Source organism: Chiloscyllium plagiosum, unplaced genomic scaffold, assembly GCF_037043375.1.
Source record: "Chiloscyllium plagiosum isolate Xiang-an unplaced genomic scaffold, Cpla_swu_hap1 HiC_scaffold_19, whole genome shotgun sequence".
NCBI lineage: Eukaryota > Metazoa > Chordata > Chondrichthyes > Orectolobiformes > Hemiscylliidae > Chiloscyllium > Chiloscyllium plagiosum.
The window spans coordinates 44816393-44834887 of record NW_028270157.1 but is presented as its reverse complement, the minus strand read 5'-3'; the positions used below and the strand labels follow the sequence as shown (position 1 = coordinate 44834887).

The 18495-nt window shown below is 41.4% G+C and overlaps 1 protein-coding gene across 1 annotated transcript in view; it reads left to right on the top strand.

Annotated features, from left to right (window-relative positions):
• itfg2 (integrin alpha FG-GAP repeat containing 2) overlaps positions 1–18495 on the top strand; it is an 83378-nt gene that overhangs the window by 37828 nt on the left and 27055 nt on the right. The window contains exons 9-10 of the mRNA XM_087997281.1: positions 11886–11977; positions 17701–17818. Coding sequence (XP_087853407.1) covers positions 11886–11977; positions 17701–17818 — 210 coding nt within the window. The remainder of the gene's footprint in view (positions 1–11885; positions 11978–17700; positions 17819–18495) is intronic.

Sequence of the window (18495 nt, the reverse complement as noted above, 5' to 3'; positions counted from 1 at the left end):
GAGGTTAAACTGAAAACAAGAGAGAACATTGAAAATAAATGTCAGGTTCAGTAAAGAACCAAGCTGAATATAAGGAGAACTGAAAAAGATTGAGGAACAAACTTTGTTTTGTACGAGAACAGATTAAGTGGGTAACAGTGGAGAACCAAATATTCCGTTTTCTGGATCAGAAGTTCCAGGTTCAAGTTCCACCCCAAGACTAGATGACCATGGAAGGTTTGTCATAACACAGCTCAACAAGTTACTTATTAATCTGAAAATCCTTCTGATACACCTATGACAGGTTTTAAGAGCAGAAGAAATCCTGGTCACCCAGTATTATGTGATATCTGCAACACAGTGGCCTCCCCACATGAAGTCTCCAAACACAGGATCTTACTATCAGCAAGCATTATTCTTGATGCGGAGGTCTACTATTTGCTTACACACTGAAAGCGATGTTGGAAGAGGGTATGACTGAGTGGCGGTGGAAATATCAACTTATAGAGGCAAAAGGCGCTTTGACAGCATCCTTGACCTTGGTTAAAAAAAAACAGATGCAGTGTCACAGTAGAAACAGGAGTTTTTAATGGGTCAGACACTTTAGCTCAGTTTGATGTTGCATGCATAAATACAGACTGCAGAGGATTTTCCATAAATCAATTCCTCCTAGCAGTCAATCCTGCTTCCTATACCCATGATATGCCTCAGGTGTACATAGCTATATTTGTCATTATGAGCCTAATGGAAGTACATCATAACTGTTGGTGATGGATGAGATAGATGTTCATGGTAAAGTTTCCAACTAATGTTAAATAAGCCTCTGAACATATTTATGGAGAAAATTTAAAAATATAATGTTACCTTTAATTATTCAGACATCATCTTCTGACAAGTGGCAGATTTCAAAATGTCCCTTTCAGTTTATTAACTGGAGTTTCATAAGGCTGTTTTAAATTTTACAGTTGCCAGTATGTGACGTGTTGTAGCATTTCCTTATTATCCAGCATGTTTGTGAAAAATGAAGAATTTTTCACAAATTTTCTTTTCCACTCCTTACGCATTCGGCCTTATACTGTGACATACTTGCAGAAGTTATTTCAGTTTAAACTGGGAGCCATCATATGATAAAGGGTACAAATAGCCCAATTGGCCCTTTGAGCCTGTATCATCATTCAATAAGATCACGGCTGATGTGATTTTAACCTCTAATCCGTGTTCCTGCATATCCCTGATAATCAAGAATATATCTACCTCTGCCTTAACTATATTTAAATATTCAGCATCCACTGTCTTTTGAGGAAGACACTTGGAGGTCGCCACTGATGAGGTTACCTAGCCAGGTAATGAAACGTCTGGATATCAAACCTACAGCTCAGCGAGCAAACCTAAACCCTAAACCTCAACCTGAGCTACAAACCTTGCAAAAACACTCAACCCTCTGAGAGAGAAACGTTTTGGTTCTGTGTTAAAAGACAACCCCTCAAGAGGAACCATCCACCTTGTTAAGTTCCCTGTGAATCTTGTGTTTCAAAACCTTGTCTTATAAGGCATTCTGCTCACTCCAGATATTAATCTAGTAAACCTTTACAGTACTGTTTCCAACACATAACATCCTTCTGGTGACCAATACTGTTCGCAGCGCTCCAAATGCAGTCTCACCAATGCCATGTATAACTGAATACCTTTGCATTCAATTCCCCTTGCAATAAACCATAGCATTTTATTAGCTTTCCTGATTACTTGCTATACTCGCATACTAACCTTCTGCAATTCATGTATTAGGACACCCACATCTGAGAGTCCGAGCTCTGCAGCCCCTCACTATTTAGATTATTTCACATTTTCTTGCATTATACTCTATTTTCCAGATCTTTGCCCATGCACTTTTAACTTATTTATATCCCTATGTATGCTGCTTATGTCTTCTGATAACTCACTTTCCAGCCATCTTTTTTGTCATCAAATTTAGCTTTCACACTTTCGTTCTCTGCATCTGAATCATTAACAGTGGAAACTCTATTATCCGAATACCAATTATTCGAACTGAATCTGATGGTCCTGTGAAACCATTACAACAAATAATGGTGTTGCCATCACGTCTTTTGTTAGCAGCACAGGGTAAGTGAAATTTGCCTGCACTGAAGAAGATCTGCAAACATTGCATAAAAGAGGTGTTAATAATCTCAGTCAGTCAATTGTATCAGTGTTAACATAATTTTAACCAATAATGGTGCAGAGATTGGGTCTTTAGTTTAACTGAGGAAATCAGGGAGTGGGGGGGTACTCGCACAAAAAATTGTGTGCAAACATTGCAACAAATAAGGTGTTAATGACACTGGTCCAACAATCTTAGTCAGTCAATTGCCGCAGTATTGAAAGAATTTTAACACATGAAAATGACTGACACGCTGAAGGATTTTAAAATGCATGACAAAGTCAGTGGTGTCTTCAATCATTCGACAACTTTTTCTGAGTTCGTATCTGGTGTAACTGATCGAGTTTGTTGTATGTAATTACCATGTTTGTGAAGAGAAAACGCATCACAGTGACAATTGAACAGAAGAGTGAGATTTTACAGCCCCTGGATCGTGGTGAAAAGGCATCGAGGATTACACAGGAGTAGCAACATTGGAATAGCGACAGTGCCTGACATCAAGAAAGCAAGACCAGCAATTGAGAAATTCATCAGCCTAAGTGACACTGCAAATGCTGTAAAAAGAAAATTATGAAGCCAGCAAAGGATGAGCAACTGTGTTTTTGTGGTTTTCACAGCAGTGTGAAAAGGGAATTCCTGTATCTGGCCTGGTGATACTGGGAAAAAGCTGCCACTTTCCATGAGCGCCTTCACACTGGTGAGTCTGATCACAGTGTATCATTGGGCTGGTTACAGCACTTCAAACATCGTCATGGCATTCGGCAGCTCACCGTTCTTGGGAGCAGAAGTCTGTTGATGACAGCACCGTGGAAGACTACAGGTTGAAACTGCGATCCATCATTCGTGAAGGAAAGTATGGACCTGAGCAATTGTACAATGCAGATGAAAGTGGATTGTTCTGACTTGCACTGCCAGATAAAACACTTGCATCCACCGCGGAAAAGCAGGTGTCGGGACATAAAGCGCAGAAGGATCAAATCACGATTTTCCTTGTGAAAAATGCCACCGGCACTCATAAATTACCGCTTGTCTGCATTGGGTGATATGCTAATCCTTGTTGCTTTAAGAGCTGTGACAAGAACTCGTTTCCTATGAGGTTCATGGGATTCGTGGTTCCATGAAAACTTTGTACCTGCTGTCAGGTCACATTTGGGCAAAAGTGAGAACTGCAGATGCTGGAAACCAGAGTTTAGATTGGAGTGGTGCTGGAAAAACACAGCAGGTCAGGCAGCATCCGAGGAGCAGGAAAATTGACGTTTTGGGCAAAAGCCCTTCATCATTAATGGAGACAGGGAGCCTCCAGCGTGGAGAGATGAGGGGATGGGGGTGGGGGTGCAGGGAGTGGAGCTGGGGAGAAGGTAGCAAAGAGTACAGTAGGTGAATGGGGGTGGGGATGGAGGTGATAGGTCAGAGGGGAGGGTGGAGCGGATTGGTGGGAAGGGAGATGGACAAGTCATGAGGACAGTGCTGAGCTGGAAGGATGGAACTGGAATAAGGTGGGGGGGGAGGGGAAATGAGGAAACTGGTAAAGGTTACATTTGGCATACTGAACCTACTAGACCTCTGCTTGACAACACACTTCACATTCAACAGCCAAATATATAAACAGATTAATGGGCTCACCTATCTCTGGGCTCATAGCAGAAGCACTGATGCAAAGGTTGGAACAAACAGTCCTGCCACAAATCCAACCCCAAACTTTGAATCAGATATATAAACAACATTTTTGTTATCATTAAGAAAACAGAAATTGAGAACACACACTGGATTATCAACACCATGCTCACGGGGTTCAGATTTACAAGAGAGGAGGAAACCAATACTCAACTCCCATTCCTAGATGTGATGGTTCAAAGAACACAGAACAGTGAATGCATCATAAAAGTGTACAGCAAAGCCCCACACACCAACCAGGTCCTGAATTACAACAGCAGCCACCCAAACACACACAAGAGAAGCTGCATTAGGACCATGTTCAAAAGGGCTACAATACACTGCAGCAGTCCCAACGTACAAAGGGAAGAAGAACACCTCTACAGGCAATTTCATGTGCGGATGCCTAACAGACAAACACCGTGACGAGGACATCCCATGACCTAACTCGCTAGCCAGGCTACCTTACATAAAAAACGTCTCTGAACTGCCAGTCCGACTTCTCCGACCACTCAGGTTTATGACAGCCCATGAGCCAACAGGCATGCTCAGACAACAACTCACCAGGACAAAAGACCCTGTACCCATCATGTGCAACACTAATATAATTTACAGGATTCCATGCAAAGCCTGCATGAAAAACTATATAGGGTAAACAGTTGGACAACTAGCAATCCCCCATCCACGACCAGCTGTCCCTAGTAGCCATACACACGTGATAAGGACCACAAATTTGACTTGGACAACACAATAATTGTAGGATAAGCTAAACATAGGACAGCCAGAGAATTTCTGGATACGTGACACTCTGCAATGGAGTCCATCAACAAGCACATTGACCTAGACCCAATATACTGGCCAATACAACGAACAACTGGAAGCAGCAGAAACGGAACCGAATAAATTCCAGAAGAGACAGTACAGCAGAGCTTCACAGGAGGGTCCAAAGCACAGAAGATGTCACCTAGACAGAGGACAAAATGCCTGCAAATCGACTTCCCAGCTTGGCGAATATGCCCACAGACATGACATCCTGCTAGCCTGAAAAAGACTAATCTGTCCCTACTTTCTGCTTCCTGTTAGCCAGTCAATCTTTTATATAAAATGTTATCCCCAACACCATGAGCTTTTAATTTTCGCAATAACGTTTGATGTCGCAACTTATTAAATGCCTTCTTGAAATCTAAGTACAATACAGCCTTTATCCACATCACGTTCAACAAACTCCATTGGAATTGTTAATTTTAGATTAGTTTTATATATTGCTATTATTTATTTGCTTTAAAACCTAACTACATTTGATTTAATATTAATTTGTTTTTAAAATTATCAGAATTGATGGATGTCAAGTGTATTTTGCCTGCATTGACCTGACTGACAATCAACAAAGCCATACGAGGTGGGAGCTGTCATTTTATTTTTTTTGACATAGAAATTCAAACACTGGAGACGTACAACAATCGCTTAGATTTATGATTATTTAAACATCATTTCCCTTTGACAGATCCATTTTGGCTTATCCAAATGCACTGTTAAAACATGTTTAATAATAGCTTCTAAAATGTTCCCTCTGACTGATGTTAAGCTAACTGGCCTGTAGATTCCTGCTTTCTGCCTCTCTCCCTTTTTGAATAAAGGAGTTACATTAGCTGTTTTCCAATCTAAAGTCACTGTCCACAAAGTTAATGGGTTTTGGACTCTGCAATTTTTATATATTTCCTGCCCCCTAGAAGCACCTGCTGGCAGAGTCTAACCAATGAATAATGGAGATGAAGACTGAGATCTTACAAATCAAGTTTTAGCACTTAAACTTCAGACAGCAAAGGTGTATAGTATTCAAAAGTGTTCTGGGAACAGAGAAGAATTGCTAAAATCCAAATCAGTACTTGAAGGAATGCAAATAGTAACTTGAATCCTTAAGAGGAGATTGAATTGGGAATTCAGATGTCATTGGGTATCTATAATTATGCATATTTTGGACTTGTGCAAATTTCAGGACTTTAAGAATTGCATATCTTTGTTTTGCAATAAAAACTGGAAGTTTGAGTTTTTTTTAGATAAGAGTATTGCCTATAGAAAGTAAATTTTAATAATTCAGTTTTACTTTACCCAGTTATTCCGACTTACATATTTCAGTTCAAGTAACACATTGAAGCCCTGAAGTCTGTCTTTGTGTGTACAGTTGTGGCTAATTGCTGATATATTTTTAACTTTTTTAAAAAGCTTTTTTTTCACCATGTGAACCAAAGTCTGCTTGTATAGCTTTTGGATAATTAGAGGTGTTACAACAGCAGGAGTAAGCTCCTTTCTCAGATGACACAGCAGGCTGCAAGCTTATTTTGACATTGTCCTCCTACATCAATGAGCTGTTTGGTTGATCACTTCCTGGCTTTGCACAGTTCTCTTCTTTCATATGAACACTAATATTATGGGCTGTAATTTATTGCTCAATTTATGCATCTCAATTAGTTCAATTACCTCTTTTGTAGTCGGGAGCCAACAGAACAATAATTACATAGGTGATGATGTGCCATATCTTTTAAATAGAAGAAAGATTGTTGTGTTTATAGATGTTTCTAATCAACCTGTACAGACATGATGTGTTATGGTGACGAGAAAAGCTATAAGCAGAATATATCCCACTTTATGTTCAGTAATTGCTACTTTGCATTAGGCATGATTCAAGTGATCAAAATGAAAATAAAAGGACAGAGATACCATGAATGTGCTATCGTCACAGTAACTAGAAACAAATCTAAGTGATTACTTACATTCTTGTTGTATGTCTCCAGTATTTGAGTTCAGTGTTAAAGAATTAAAATGACAGCTGCCACAGAAGTTCATGAGATTAAAAGCACGGTGGTAACTTTGGCCTGACAGTGCTCTGGTTATTTTACTGAATACATGTTCTAAGTCTAACTGTGCCACAATCAAACTGTTCCAATAACATTACAATACTGTCATTGATCTGAAATATGGAAAATTACCAAGACACTTAAAGGTAAGACAAATATGATCTAGCTAGTTACTGCTCCATCAATCAATATACTCTATTAGCAAAGTATCGCAAGTTGGCATTGTCGATGATGTTGGGTAAACTTAAGCAGCATTAACATGCTCACCAAAGCTCATTTTATTCCATCAGGATCAGTCTGCTCCCAATTTCATTACAGACTTTGTTCACGTATGTACATAAGAGCTGATTTTCAGAAATGACACTGCCCTTCAGATCAAGGCAGCATTTAACTGATGGTATCAAGGTCTTATGATTCACTGGGATGGTGTGCTGTAAATCAAACCCTGCTATTCCTGAAGTCAGAACAAAGGTTAATTTTCTTTTTAAGCATACACACTACCCCAATTTTACCTTACTTTACCGCACACTCACATGCATGCACTCACACGTGCACGCACACACTCTCAGACACACCCACCCAAACAAATGGGAAACATAGACTACTGCTAGAGGTAAGAAAACTGGAAAGTCAACACTGGAACCAGGAAGCAAAGATCACAACTGAGTCTTCTTGTATTGGCTGGCCAGACCCCCAGTTAATCGGATGTCTATCTCTGGATGTTTCTATTAGTTTAAGAAGTAGATTTACTGATTCACTTTGAAAATGTCTCTGATTTTTAATTAAAAAACCAGAGCAACTGCTGCAGCAAAGGAATCTGGTTTTCTCAAGCGTTAAACTGAGTTTTTGATTGCAGAGAACACAAAACTTCTGGGCTGGGAGAATATCTGTCCACTTCATTTTCTCTATTTCTTTGTGTTTCTGGAGCTTTGCTGCTCAGTCACCTGGCAACCACACTCCGTTGTTGTCAAGCAAAAGGCCTCTGTCATCAATAATTGTCACTAGTCCATAGACTGATCAACTTCTTGTTGCCAACAAGAACTGCATCAGTACTCGCCCTGGGCTCCAGAACATCTGCAATCTGAACATCAATTAATGCTTGTTCCTGGAAGCTGCCATTGCCTAACTCCAGAATAAGACCATAAGAGACAGGAGCAGAAATAGGCCATTCAGCCCATCGAGTCTGCTCTGCCATTCAATCATGGCTGATAAGTTTCTCAACCCCATTCTCCTGCTTTCTCCCTGTAACCCTTGATCCCTTGATATTCAAGAACCAATCTATCTCAGTCTTAAATATACTCAATGACCTGTCCTCTATGGCCTTCTGTGGCAGTGAATTCCAGAGATTCACCACTCTCTGGCTGAAGAAGCTTCTCCTTATCTCTGTTCTAAGAGATCTTCCCTTTACTCTAAGGCTGTGCTCTCAGATCCTAGTCTCTCCCACCAATGGAAACATCTTCCCAACATCCATTCTGTCCAGGCCATTCAGCATTCTGTAAGTTTCCATTAAATCTCCTCTCATCCTTCTAAACTCCAAGTATAGATTCAGAGTCCTCAGACATTCCTCATATGTCAAGCTTTTCATTCCTTGGACCATTCTTGTGAACCTTCTCTGAATCCGCTCCACGGCCAGTCCATCCTTCCTGAGATACGGGGTTTAAAACTGCACTCCAAATGTGGCCTGACCAGAGTCTTATAGAGCCTCAGAAGTACATCCCTGCTTTCATATTCAGGTCCTTTCAAAATAAATGCAGTCCTTGCATTTGTCTTCCTAACTACTGACTCAACCTGCAAATTTACCTTGAGAGAATCCTGGACTAAACTCCCAAGTCTCTGTGCACTTCAGACTTATGAATTTTCTCCCCATTTAGAAAATAGTCCATGTCTCTATTCTTTCTGCCAAATAACACTCACTCTTCATTTTAAGGATGAATTGTACAATGATAAATTGTAAAAGCAGACTTTTGAGTTCATTGCAGTAGGCTGAAATCAGAGACAAATTTCTGAAGCACTTCATCTAGCACTCACTGGGATAAAAGGAAAAAAAAACTGACAAATTTCAAATAATCACATTAATCTACACAACATGAAAAATAAAGTATGGATTGCTTGAAAATTTGTCTTTGATTCATCAAAGTATTGGTGTAGGCAATGTACCAAGGATTTAAAGATTCTCCAAGCTCCTGTGAATTAAAAAAAAAAGGCACAAAGCTTGAACATATTTGTTTTGTTTGCAGCGATCATATTCCTACATATGAATATATGCTTACTTTTACTGAGTGTAAATGATACACATTACAAGCAACGTTCTCTCTAAGCTGCACTTGTAACAACTCTGTGGGTCTGCACGTGGCAGTTGACATGCTGACACCATTCACAGCATTGACTTATGAATTTAGAAGTCATTGCCATAGATAGAAGAAAACAGGGACACTGGTTCCAAGCTTGACTGATTATCTTAAGTAGATTATTGTCAGGAGTTGTATGAACCAACATTTGAAAATAGCATTGGGGTTGAAAATCTGCAGCCCCTATAATATGTAGAAATTAGATTTCTTTCCAGGAACAAGATCTTTTTCATGTCACATAACTCACCTGTGGCAGTTTTAAATTGAAGAATATGTTGTTCAGTAATTTGATGCAATAGTATGCATTTGGTTTTGATCTCTTTAGATTATTGGGTGTGTCATAACTTCAGGGATGATTTCATGCTGTAATTTATTGGAGAGTTGCACTTTGAGTAGGCCACAGCTAGGGCTATGATGTTTCAAAAGTATGCAGCCAATGGTAATTGACAAATATTTATCATCAATTCCAATTTCAGTCACTTGAACAGCATCACATTGTTCATTTTCTTTTCTCTTTCTGGTTTATAAATGTGTATACTTGAGCTGAGTTTTGTTTCAAGAATTTGTCACAAATCTATCAGGTTGTTTATTCTGTTTTTTCAAGGTATTTTCAGGTGTAGTGTAACCAGTATGCGTCACTGCAGATACTTGAACCAATTTATGGTTTGCAAATTGCTGTTTCAAATGTTGATCATTTTTCATTTTAAAACACATATTCTGTGTTTTGAAGAGGAAATGCAGAAGTGGGTGTAGTGTGCTCACTAACAGTCATCTTAATTTTTTAAATAGACGAATTTTATATTTCCTCAACAAAATTGTTGATAATGTATTATACAGTTGATGTAGAATGTATCAAGGAGAATTCCAAAAAAAAAAAAATTTATCTTGATACTTTGTGAAAATTTGTGATTGATACTTTCAGGTTAAAGGTTATTAAGTTTATCCAAACATTAAATAATTTTCAAAAATTCATTTCCATTTAAATAAAATCATGCTGGCCAGCAAGTATGTTTAAATGAAAATTATTTTTCCATCAAGTAAATAAATCAACAAACCTCAAAGAGCTATACTTTTGTGAAGGAAAATCATTCTTAAAGCATTAAATCACTTTTCTGCAAGATCACCATTGCCATTTTGGTTTTTTCTATGTTGCTGCATTGATCATTGCTAATCAGTTTTTGCCATTGATTTGACAAGGCTTAATTGCAAAGCTTTTCAGAAATTCACAGCAAATTTTGGAATGGCACCAGTAAAGACCTGACTCACTCATGGCATAATCTTTTGCAAATGGTAATGGTGTGTGCAATAAATATACTTTTTACTTCAGGACAAGTTCCAAATCAATTGTGACTGATTGATCGTTTTAGAACGGGCAGCACGGTGGCTTAGTGGTTAGCACTGCTGTTTCTCAGCGCCAGGGACCCGGGTTCAATTGCCACCTTGGGCGACTGTCTCCGTGGAGGTTGCACATTTACCCTGTGTCTGTGTGGCTTTCTTCTGGGTGGTCTAGTTTCCTCCTACATGCCAAAAGATGTGCAGGTCAGGTGAATTGGCCATTATTATGAAGATGTGGGTGAACTATACCTTTTTAAGAGTTGAAAAGCTAGCAAGGACTTAGAGAAGCACAGAGAGTCCAGAACAAGATAACAATGTAACATTGGTCGAAACAGCTAAGAGCTATGTTGCCAGGATACAAAAGCAAATTCAAATCCGGCCAATCAGTTTAAATTCTGCCCCAAGTTACCAAACTCCAATCAAGTTTGAGTTTAGTATTTTGACAATGTTAAAGCCAATGAAATGATCCAATGTTTTGGATATAAATTTCAGACATTTTGAACAGTTACCCAAAGTGGCAAAGAGCATCAACAAAAACAGAACGATACAGACTGCCCACAGAACTGCTCTCTTTAAGGGACCTTTATCTATCAAAGACCTGTGAAGCAGAATCCCTAAGAAGAAGAAAAGAACACTGAGGAAATTCTACAGAGGACCCTCGACTAAGCTGACTAGTTTTGAAACATGATTTTTTTCTTTATGAATCACAATCAGGATTTTTTTTATCAGACCATTATTGTAGAGGGGAAGGTAAAAGTTAGGTTGAGAGAATGGAGTTGTAAATAGTTGTTTGTTAATTATTGTCTGTTAGACTTTTTTTAAAAAAGTTGGTAATTTTTACTTTGCGTAGTGACTTTGGAGATAGTTCTTTGCCTTTCAACTTTTAATAGATTACAGCATGGGGTGATTCTTTTCTGTGTTGCTGGTTTAAATGAGCAAAGGTGTTTACCCTGTGTTGTAAGAGCCATGCTAAATTGCCCATTGTGTTAGGTGCCTTAGTCAGGGGTAAATGTAGGGAAATGAATCTGGGTGGGTTACTCTTCGGAGGGTTGGTGTGGACTTGTTGGGCTGAAGAGCCTGTTTCCACACTGTAGGGAATCTAATCTAATCTAATCTGAACAATTTAGTTATTTAAACAATAATGCATGGATAAGCTAGAAGGTATTCCTAGAGCCCTTAAGTTTACAAAACAAGAGATTCCATGAATTAGACTTCACTGATGCTAATGGTTAAATAAATATTGTTAGAACCCATGAATTAAATTTTAAAAAAATAAGTCTGGAATCCTGCAATAAAATAATTGTACTAAAATAATGAAAATGCCATAACTCAGTTATCCTATCGAAAAATGTTATTGGGAAGGTTAAATTGAAATCTATATATGCCACCTGACACTAACAGAGGAACATTGGTTTTATTTTTAAGGTTGTGAAAATATTTCCTTTCTATTGATTTCTTGAAGCTTCCTTTTTTCACCAAAGCTTCAATACATAGCTAATTGGAGTCTTATTGATCAAGACGATTGAGTAAAGTTCTGTTTACTATCTGTTTGCACAGGTACCCTGAAGCTGATGGATGGGTCCGACAAACTTCTGTGGTCTGTTCAAGTGGATCATCAGCTGTTTGCCTTGGAAAAGTTGGATGTAACAGTGAGTATTACCATGGCACAATGAAAACTCTGCATAACACTGCTTCTATATTCCTTTCTTTTAACATCTATCATAAAGTGCCAAGCTATCTCCTGTTTAGTTCTTAAAAACCCTATTCATATAAATTGAGTTTGAATATTAGATGATCCTAGTTCTACAAACCTGAAAGATTGAGGCCTAAAAATGCAATAGTGCTAAACAGGTATGTGAACCCCTTAAACCCCACTCCTGAGCCTTGCCACATATTCACTATCCCCCCTGACCTCGAACACTCTGAGGCCGAATGGTCTGTCCTCAGGAAAGGGTTCACATTCGTACCCCTCTGCTCCCACCTCAACGAATTCAATATCGGCCAAATTATGGAGGTCTTATTCCACCGCCTCTGCCACCTTGCCGCCTTCTTTGACAAAAATTCCCAACCTCCCTCGGAAGACCCCTTCTCCTGCCTCCAACCTTCCTCCTCCACTTGGTCACTACCTGAACGCCTTGTACCTGCCATAGAACCCTTCATTGCGGATTGCCAAGGTGACATTCTCTGCCTCAATTTCTCCAATCACCTCACCCACTACAACGTCATCCCCACCAAACGTGCAGCATTCCATTCTCTCTACACCAACCCCTGGTTCGCCATCAAACCCGCTGACAAAGGTGAGTGGTGGTAGTCTGGAGGACTGACCTCTGTATCGCAGAGAGCCTGAAGCGTGGAGAGATAAGCTAGGGGAGGGTGGGGGTGGGGAGAGAGTAGCATAGAGTACAATGGGTGAGTGGGGGAGGAGATGAAGGTGATAGGTCAGGGAGGAGAGGGTGGAGTGGATAGGTGGAAAAGGAGCTAGGCAGGTCGGACAAGTCCGGACAAGTCAAGGGGACAATGCGGAGCTGGAAGTTGGAAACTAGGATGAGGTGGGGGAAGGGGAAATGAGGAAGCTGTTGAAGTCCACATTGATGCCCTGGGGTTGAAGTGTTCCGAGGCGGAAGATGAGGCGTTCTTCCTCCAGGCTTCTGGTGGTGAGGGAGCGGCAGAGTTGGAGGGGGAGTTGAAATGTTGGGCCACGGGGCGGTTTGGTTGATTGGTGCAGGTGTCTCGGAGATGTTCCCTAAAGCGCTCTGCTAGGAGGCGCCCAGTCTCCCCAATGTAGAGGAGACCGCATCGGGAGCAACGGATACAATAAATGATATTGGTGGATGTGCAGGTAAAAGTTTGATGGATGTGGAAGGCTCCTTTAGAGGTGAGGGAGGAGGTGTGGGCACAGGTTTTACAGTTCCTGCGGTGGCAGGGGAAAGTGCCAGGATGGGAGGGTGGGTCGTAGGGGGGCGTGGACCTGACCTCCGCATAAACCAAATCATCCGCCGACATTTCCGCCACCTCCAAAAAGACCCCACCACCAGGGATATATTTCCCTCCCCACCCCTTTCCGCCTTCCGCAAAGACCGTTCCCTCCGTGACTACCTGGTCAGGTCCAGGTAGTCACAGCTTCCTCATTTCCCCTTCCCCCAACTCATCCTAGTTTCCAATTTCCAGCTCCGCACTGTCCCCTTGACTTGTCTGGACTTGTCCGACTTGCCAAGCTCCTTTTCCACCTAACCACTCCACCCTCTCCTCCCTGACCTATCACCTTCATCTCCTCCCCCACTCACCCATTGTACTCTATGCTACTCTCTCCCCACCCCCACCCTCCCCTAGCTTATCTCTCCTCGCTTCAGGCTCTCTGCCTTTATTCCTGATGAAGGGCTTTTGCCCGAAACGTCGATTTCACTGCTCGTTGGATGCTGCCTGAATTGCTGTGCTCTTCCAGCGCCACTGATCCAGAATCTGGTTTCCAGTATCTGCAGTTATTGTTTTTACCTCTGTATCGCAGAGGCTGAACACCAACTCTGATACCATGTCCTACCTCCCCTTTGCCTACAAACCCACTACAACCTATCAGCCCCAAATCCAAGACACCATTAATGCCCTCATTGCCTCTGGTGGTCTCCCTTCCACTGCCTCCAAACTCATAGTCCCCCAGCCTCGCACTGCCCTGTACGACCTGCTCCCCAAGATCCACAAGCCTTGCAACCTGTTATCACATTGGCTCTCTGTTCCAAGAATCACCATAGAAGATAAATACTCAGGAAAAAAAATCCTGCTTGAGATCAGAGGGAGAGAGGGTCGTGTCTTTTTGTGGCTAGCTGGTGTTCATGTATCCTGGTGGCTAACTTTCTTCCTATTTGTCCTACGTAGTGTTTGTGGCAGTCCTTGCATGGAATTTTGTAGATGATGTTGGTTTTGTCCATGGGTTGTACTGGGTCTTTTAAGTTTGTTAGTTTTTGTTTGAGAGTGTTGGTGGGTTTGTGTGCTACTAGGATTCCGAGGGGTCTTAGTAGTCTGGCTGTCGTTTCTGAAACTTCTTTGATGTATGGTAAGGTGGTTAGGGTTTCTGGCTGTGTTTGGTCTGCTTGTCGTGGTTTGTTCTTGAGGAATCTGCGCACTGTATTTTTTTGAGTATCCGTTCTTCTTGAATACGTTGTATAGGTGGTTCTCCTCTGTTTTCCGAAGTTCGCCTGTGCTGCAGTGTGTGGTGGCTCGTTGGAATAGTGTTCTGATACAGCTTCATTTGTGTATGTTGGGATGGTTGCTGGTGTAGTTAACTATTTGGTCAGTGTTTGTCGGTTTTCTGTATACGCAGGTTTGTAGTTCTCCGTTGTCCTTCCTTTCGACTGTGACGTCCAGGAATTTGCTGTTTCTTTTAAGCAGGTGTAAAGTGGATATTCCAAGAGAGATGCCGCTAGTCAAATCACTTTGTTTAAACAAAACAGAATTTATTTACAAGATTATACTGGATTTCCAAGGCCATACTGGATTTGGTTCTGGGTAACAACCAGGCCAGGTGTGAGAATTAGAGGTAGGTGAGCACTTTGGGGACAGTGACCACAATTTGGTGACTTTTACTCTAGTGATGGAGAGGGATAAGTGTGCACTGCAGGGCAAGAGTTATAGCTGGGGGCAGGGAAATTATGATGCGGTGAGGCACGACTTAGGATGCGTGGCTTGGAAAAGTAGGCTTCAAGGCAAGGGCGTAATTGATATGTGGAGCTTGTTCAAGGAGCATCTATTGAGTGTCCTTGATAAGTATGTACCTGTCAGGCAGGGAGGAAAGGGTCGTGTGAGGGAGCCGTGGTTTAATAAGGAATTGGAATCCCTTGTTAAATGGAAGAGGGCGGCCTATGTAAAGATGAGGCGTGAAGGTTCAATTGGGGCGATTGAGAATCATAAGGTAGCCAGGAAGGATCTGAAGAGAGAGCTAAGAGCAGCAAGGAGGGGACATGAAAGGTCCTTAGTTGGTAGGATTAGGGAAAACTCTAAGGCTTTCTATAGGTATGTCAGGAATAAAAGAATGACTAGGGTAGGAATAGGTCCAGTCAAGGATAGTAGTGGGAAGTTGCGTGTGGAGGCTGAAGAGATTGGGGAGACACTGAATGAATACTTTTCGTCAGTATTCACTCAGGAATAGGACATTGTTGCCAATGTGAGTACTGAGTCACAATTAATTAGAATGGATGGCTTTGAGGTATGTCGGGAAGAGGTATTGGAAATTCTGGAAAGGGTGAAAATAGATAAGTCCCCTGGGCCTGATGGCATTTATCCTATGATTCTCTGGGAAGCAAGGGAGGAGATTGCAGAGCCATTGGCCTTGATTTTTATGTCCTCGTTGTCTACAGGAGTAGTGCCAGAAGACTGGAGGCTAGCAAATGTGGTTCCCTTGTTCAAGAAGGGGAGTAGGGATAACCCTAGTAACTATAGGCCGGTGAGTCTCACTTCTGTTGTGGGCAAAATCTTAGAGAGAATTGTAAGGGATAGGATTTATGAACATCTGGATAGGAATAATGTGATTAAGGATAGTCAGCATGGTTTTGTGAAGGGCAGGTCGTGCCTCACAAACCTTATTGAATTCTTTGAGAAGGTGACTAAGGAGGTGGACGAGGGGAAAGCGGTAGATGTGGTGTATATGGATTTTAGTAAGGCGTTTGATAAGGTTCCCCATGGTAGGCTACTTCAAAAAATATGGAGGTATGGCATTGAGGGTGAGTTGGAGGTTTGGATTAGGAATTGGCTGGCTGTAAGAAGACAGAGGGTAGTAGTGATGGTAAAGGTTCATCTTGGAGTGCAGTTACTAGCGGTGTTCCGCAAGGATCTGTTTTGGGACCATTGCTGTTTGTCATTTTTATAAATGACCTGGAAGAGGGGCTGGAAGGTTGGGTGAGCAAGTTTGCGGATGATACGAAAGTCGGAGGAGTTGTTGACAGTGAGGAAGGATGTGGCAGGTTACAGCGGGATATAGATAAGCTGCAGAACTGGGCAGAAAGGTGGCAAATGGAGTTCAATGTAGCTAAGTGTGAGGTGATTCACTTTGGTAAGAGTAACAAAAAGATGGGGTACTGGACTAATGGTCAGTTTCTTGGTAGTGTGGATGAGCAGAGGGATCTTGGTGTCCATGTACACAGATCCTTGAAAGTTGCCACCCAGGTAAATAGTGTGGTGAAGAAGACATATGGCGTACTGGCTTTTATTGGTAGAGGAATTGAGTTCCGGAGTCCTGAGATCATGTTGCAGTTGTATAAGACTCTGGTGCGGCCGCATCTGGAGTATTGTGTGCAGTTTTGGTCACCATACTATAGGAAGGATGTGGAGGCACTGGAACGGGTGCAGAGGAGGTTTACCAGGATGTTGCCTGGTATAGTAGGAAGATCGTATGAGGAAAGGCTGAGGCACTTGGGGTTGTTTTCATTGGAGAAAAGAAGGTTTAGGGGTGACTTGATAGAGGTGTACAAGATGATTAGGGGTTTAGATAGGGTTGACCGTGAGAACCTTTTTCCACGTATGGAGTCAGCTATTATGAGGGGGCATAGCTTTAAATTAAGGGGTGGTGGTATAGGACAGATGTTAGGGGTAGGTTCTTTACTCAGCGAGTCGTGAGTTCATGGAATGCCCTGCCAGTAGCAGTGGTGGACTCTCCCTCTTTTTGGGCATTTAAGCGGGCATTGGATAGGCATATGGAGGATAGTGGGCTAGTGTAGGTTAGGTGGGCTTGGATCGGCGCAACATCGAGGGCCAAAGGGCCTGTACTGCGCTGTATTCTTCTATGTTCTATGTTCTATTACTGTATGGGTACAAACAAAAAAGAACAGAATACAGAATGACTTAACCTATCTGAAAACTCAACAGATTATCCCAACTTAATAATGCTTTTCCAAATACTTGCAACAATCTCCATAAACACCCCTTGGCACAAAAGGTAAAATCAAACACAGGGTCTTACAGGAGAGAGAGGGGATCAGCATGGACTTGCTTCTTTGGCTCCAGCAACTTCTAAACTGCCTGACTGCTTTCAATGAATAGCCAGACTAAGACTAAAACCAAATCAAATCAGAGAAAAGCTGAGCTGGGAGAACTGGCCGCTCTCCTTTCATTGTACAAGTGGGTTTTTCTAAAACTTGAAAGCCTTTTTCCAGAGGCAATATCTGTTAGCTATAATCAATCTGGCCATAAAACTTTCAACTTAGACTTTTCGGAGTCTGTGTCTTTTACGACCTCTGTGAAGAAAGTCCAAGGACACACAACCTTGTTAAAGGAGCAGCATCATCACAACGTGAACAGACAGATGTCATGGAAAGTAGCGATGAATGACTGTTTTGTGATATATGTGTATTGAGATGAGTATAATTGGATTCTGCATTTTCTTCAGGGTGATGGACGAGAGGAAGTAGTGGCCTGTGCTTGGGATGGTCAAACCTATATCATTGATCAAAACAGGTCTGTTGTCCGGTTTCAGTTTGATGAGAATGTCAGTGCATTTTGTGCTGGTAAGTGTCAAACTAACTAATTGTTAAATTGTTCATAGACATCTGTCAAAGGGAAAGCCCAGTCATGATCAGTTTTAGAAACAAACCATTCTTAACTTTAATAATTAAAAATGTTGGAACTCCTCAGTACGTTAGCCAGTATCGATGGAGAGGGCAGATAAGTTAACGTTTCAGGTGTGAACTGCTGGATTGTTATCTGAGCAATCTCCATCACAGACTGCCTTGTATTATCTGCACTATTGCTCACTGTGGATCACGTTGGCTATCACTATCCCTTTTAGGGTAGGGATCTAGAGGGCTAACATGGTCTTGTGTGATAGAGGAAAACCACTTTTTAATCTAATGAGAAGAGGTGTATTCCACACTGAGACAGATTGTTCATCAATAACGGAATCGAGGGTTATGTGGAAAAGACAGAAAAGCTGTGTTCAGGATTATCAGACCACCATGATCTAATTGTATGGTGGAGTAGACTCCATGGGCTAATGGCCTATTTTTGCTGCTACGTCTTATGCACTTGTAGGCTCTGTGCAGGAGCAGAAAGATCTGGATGTGTGAATGCAAAAATCAAATGGGACAAGACAGTTGAAGAGCATGACACACTTTATTAATAGTGGTATAGAATGTAAAGCAGGACGATTATTTCAACCTGTAGAAGACACTAGTTAGATGCCAGC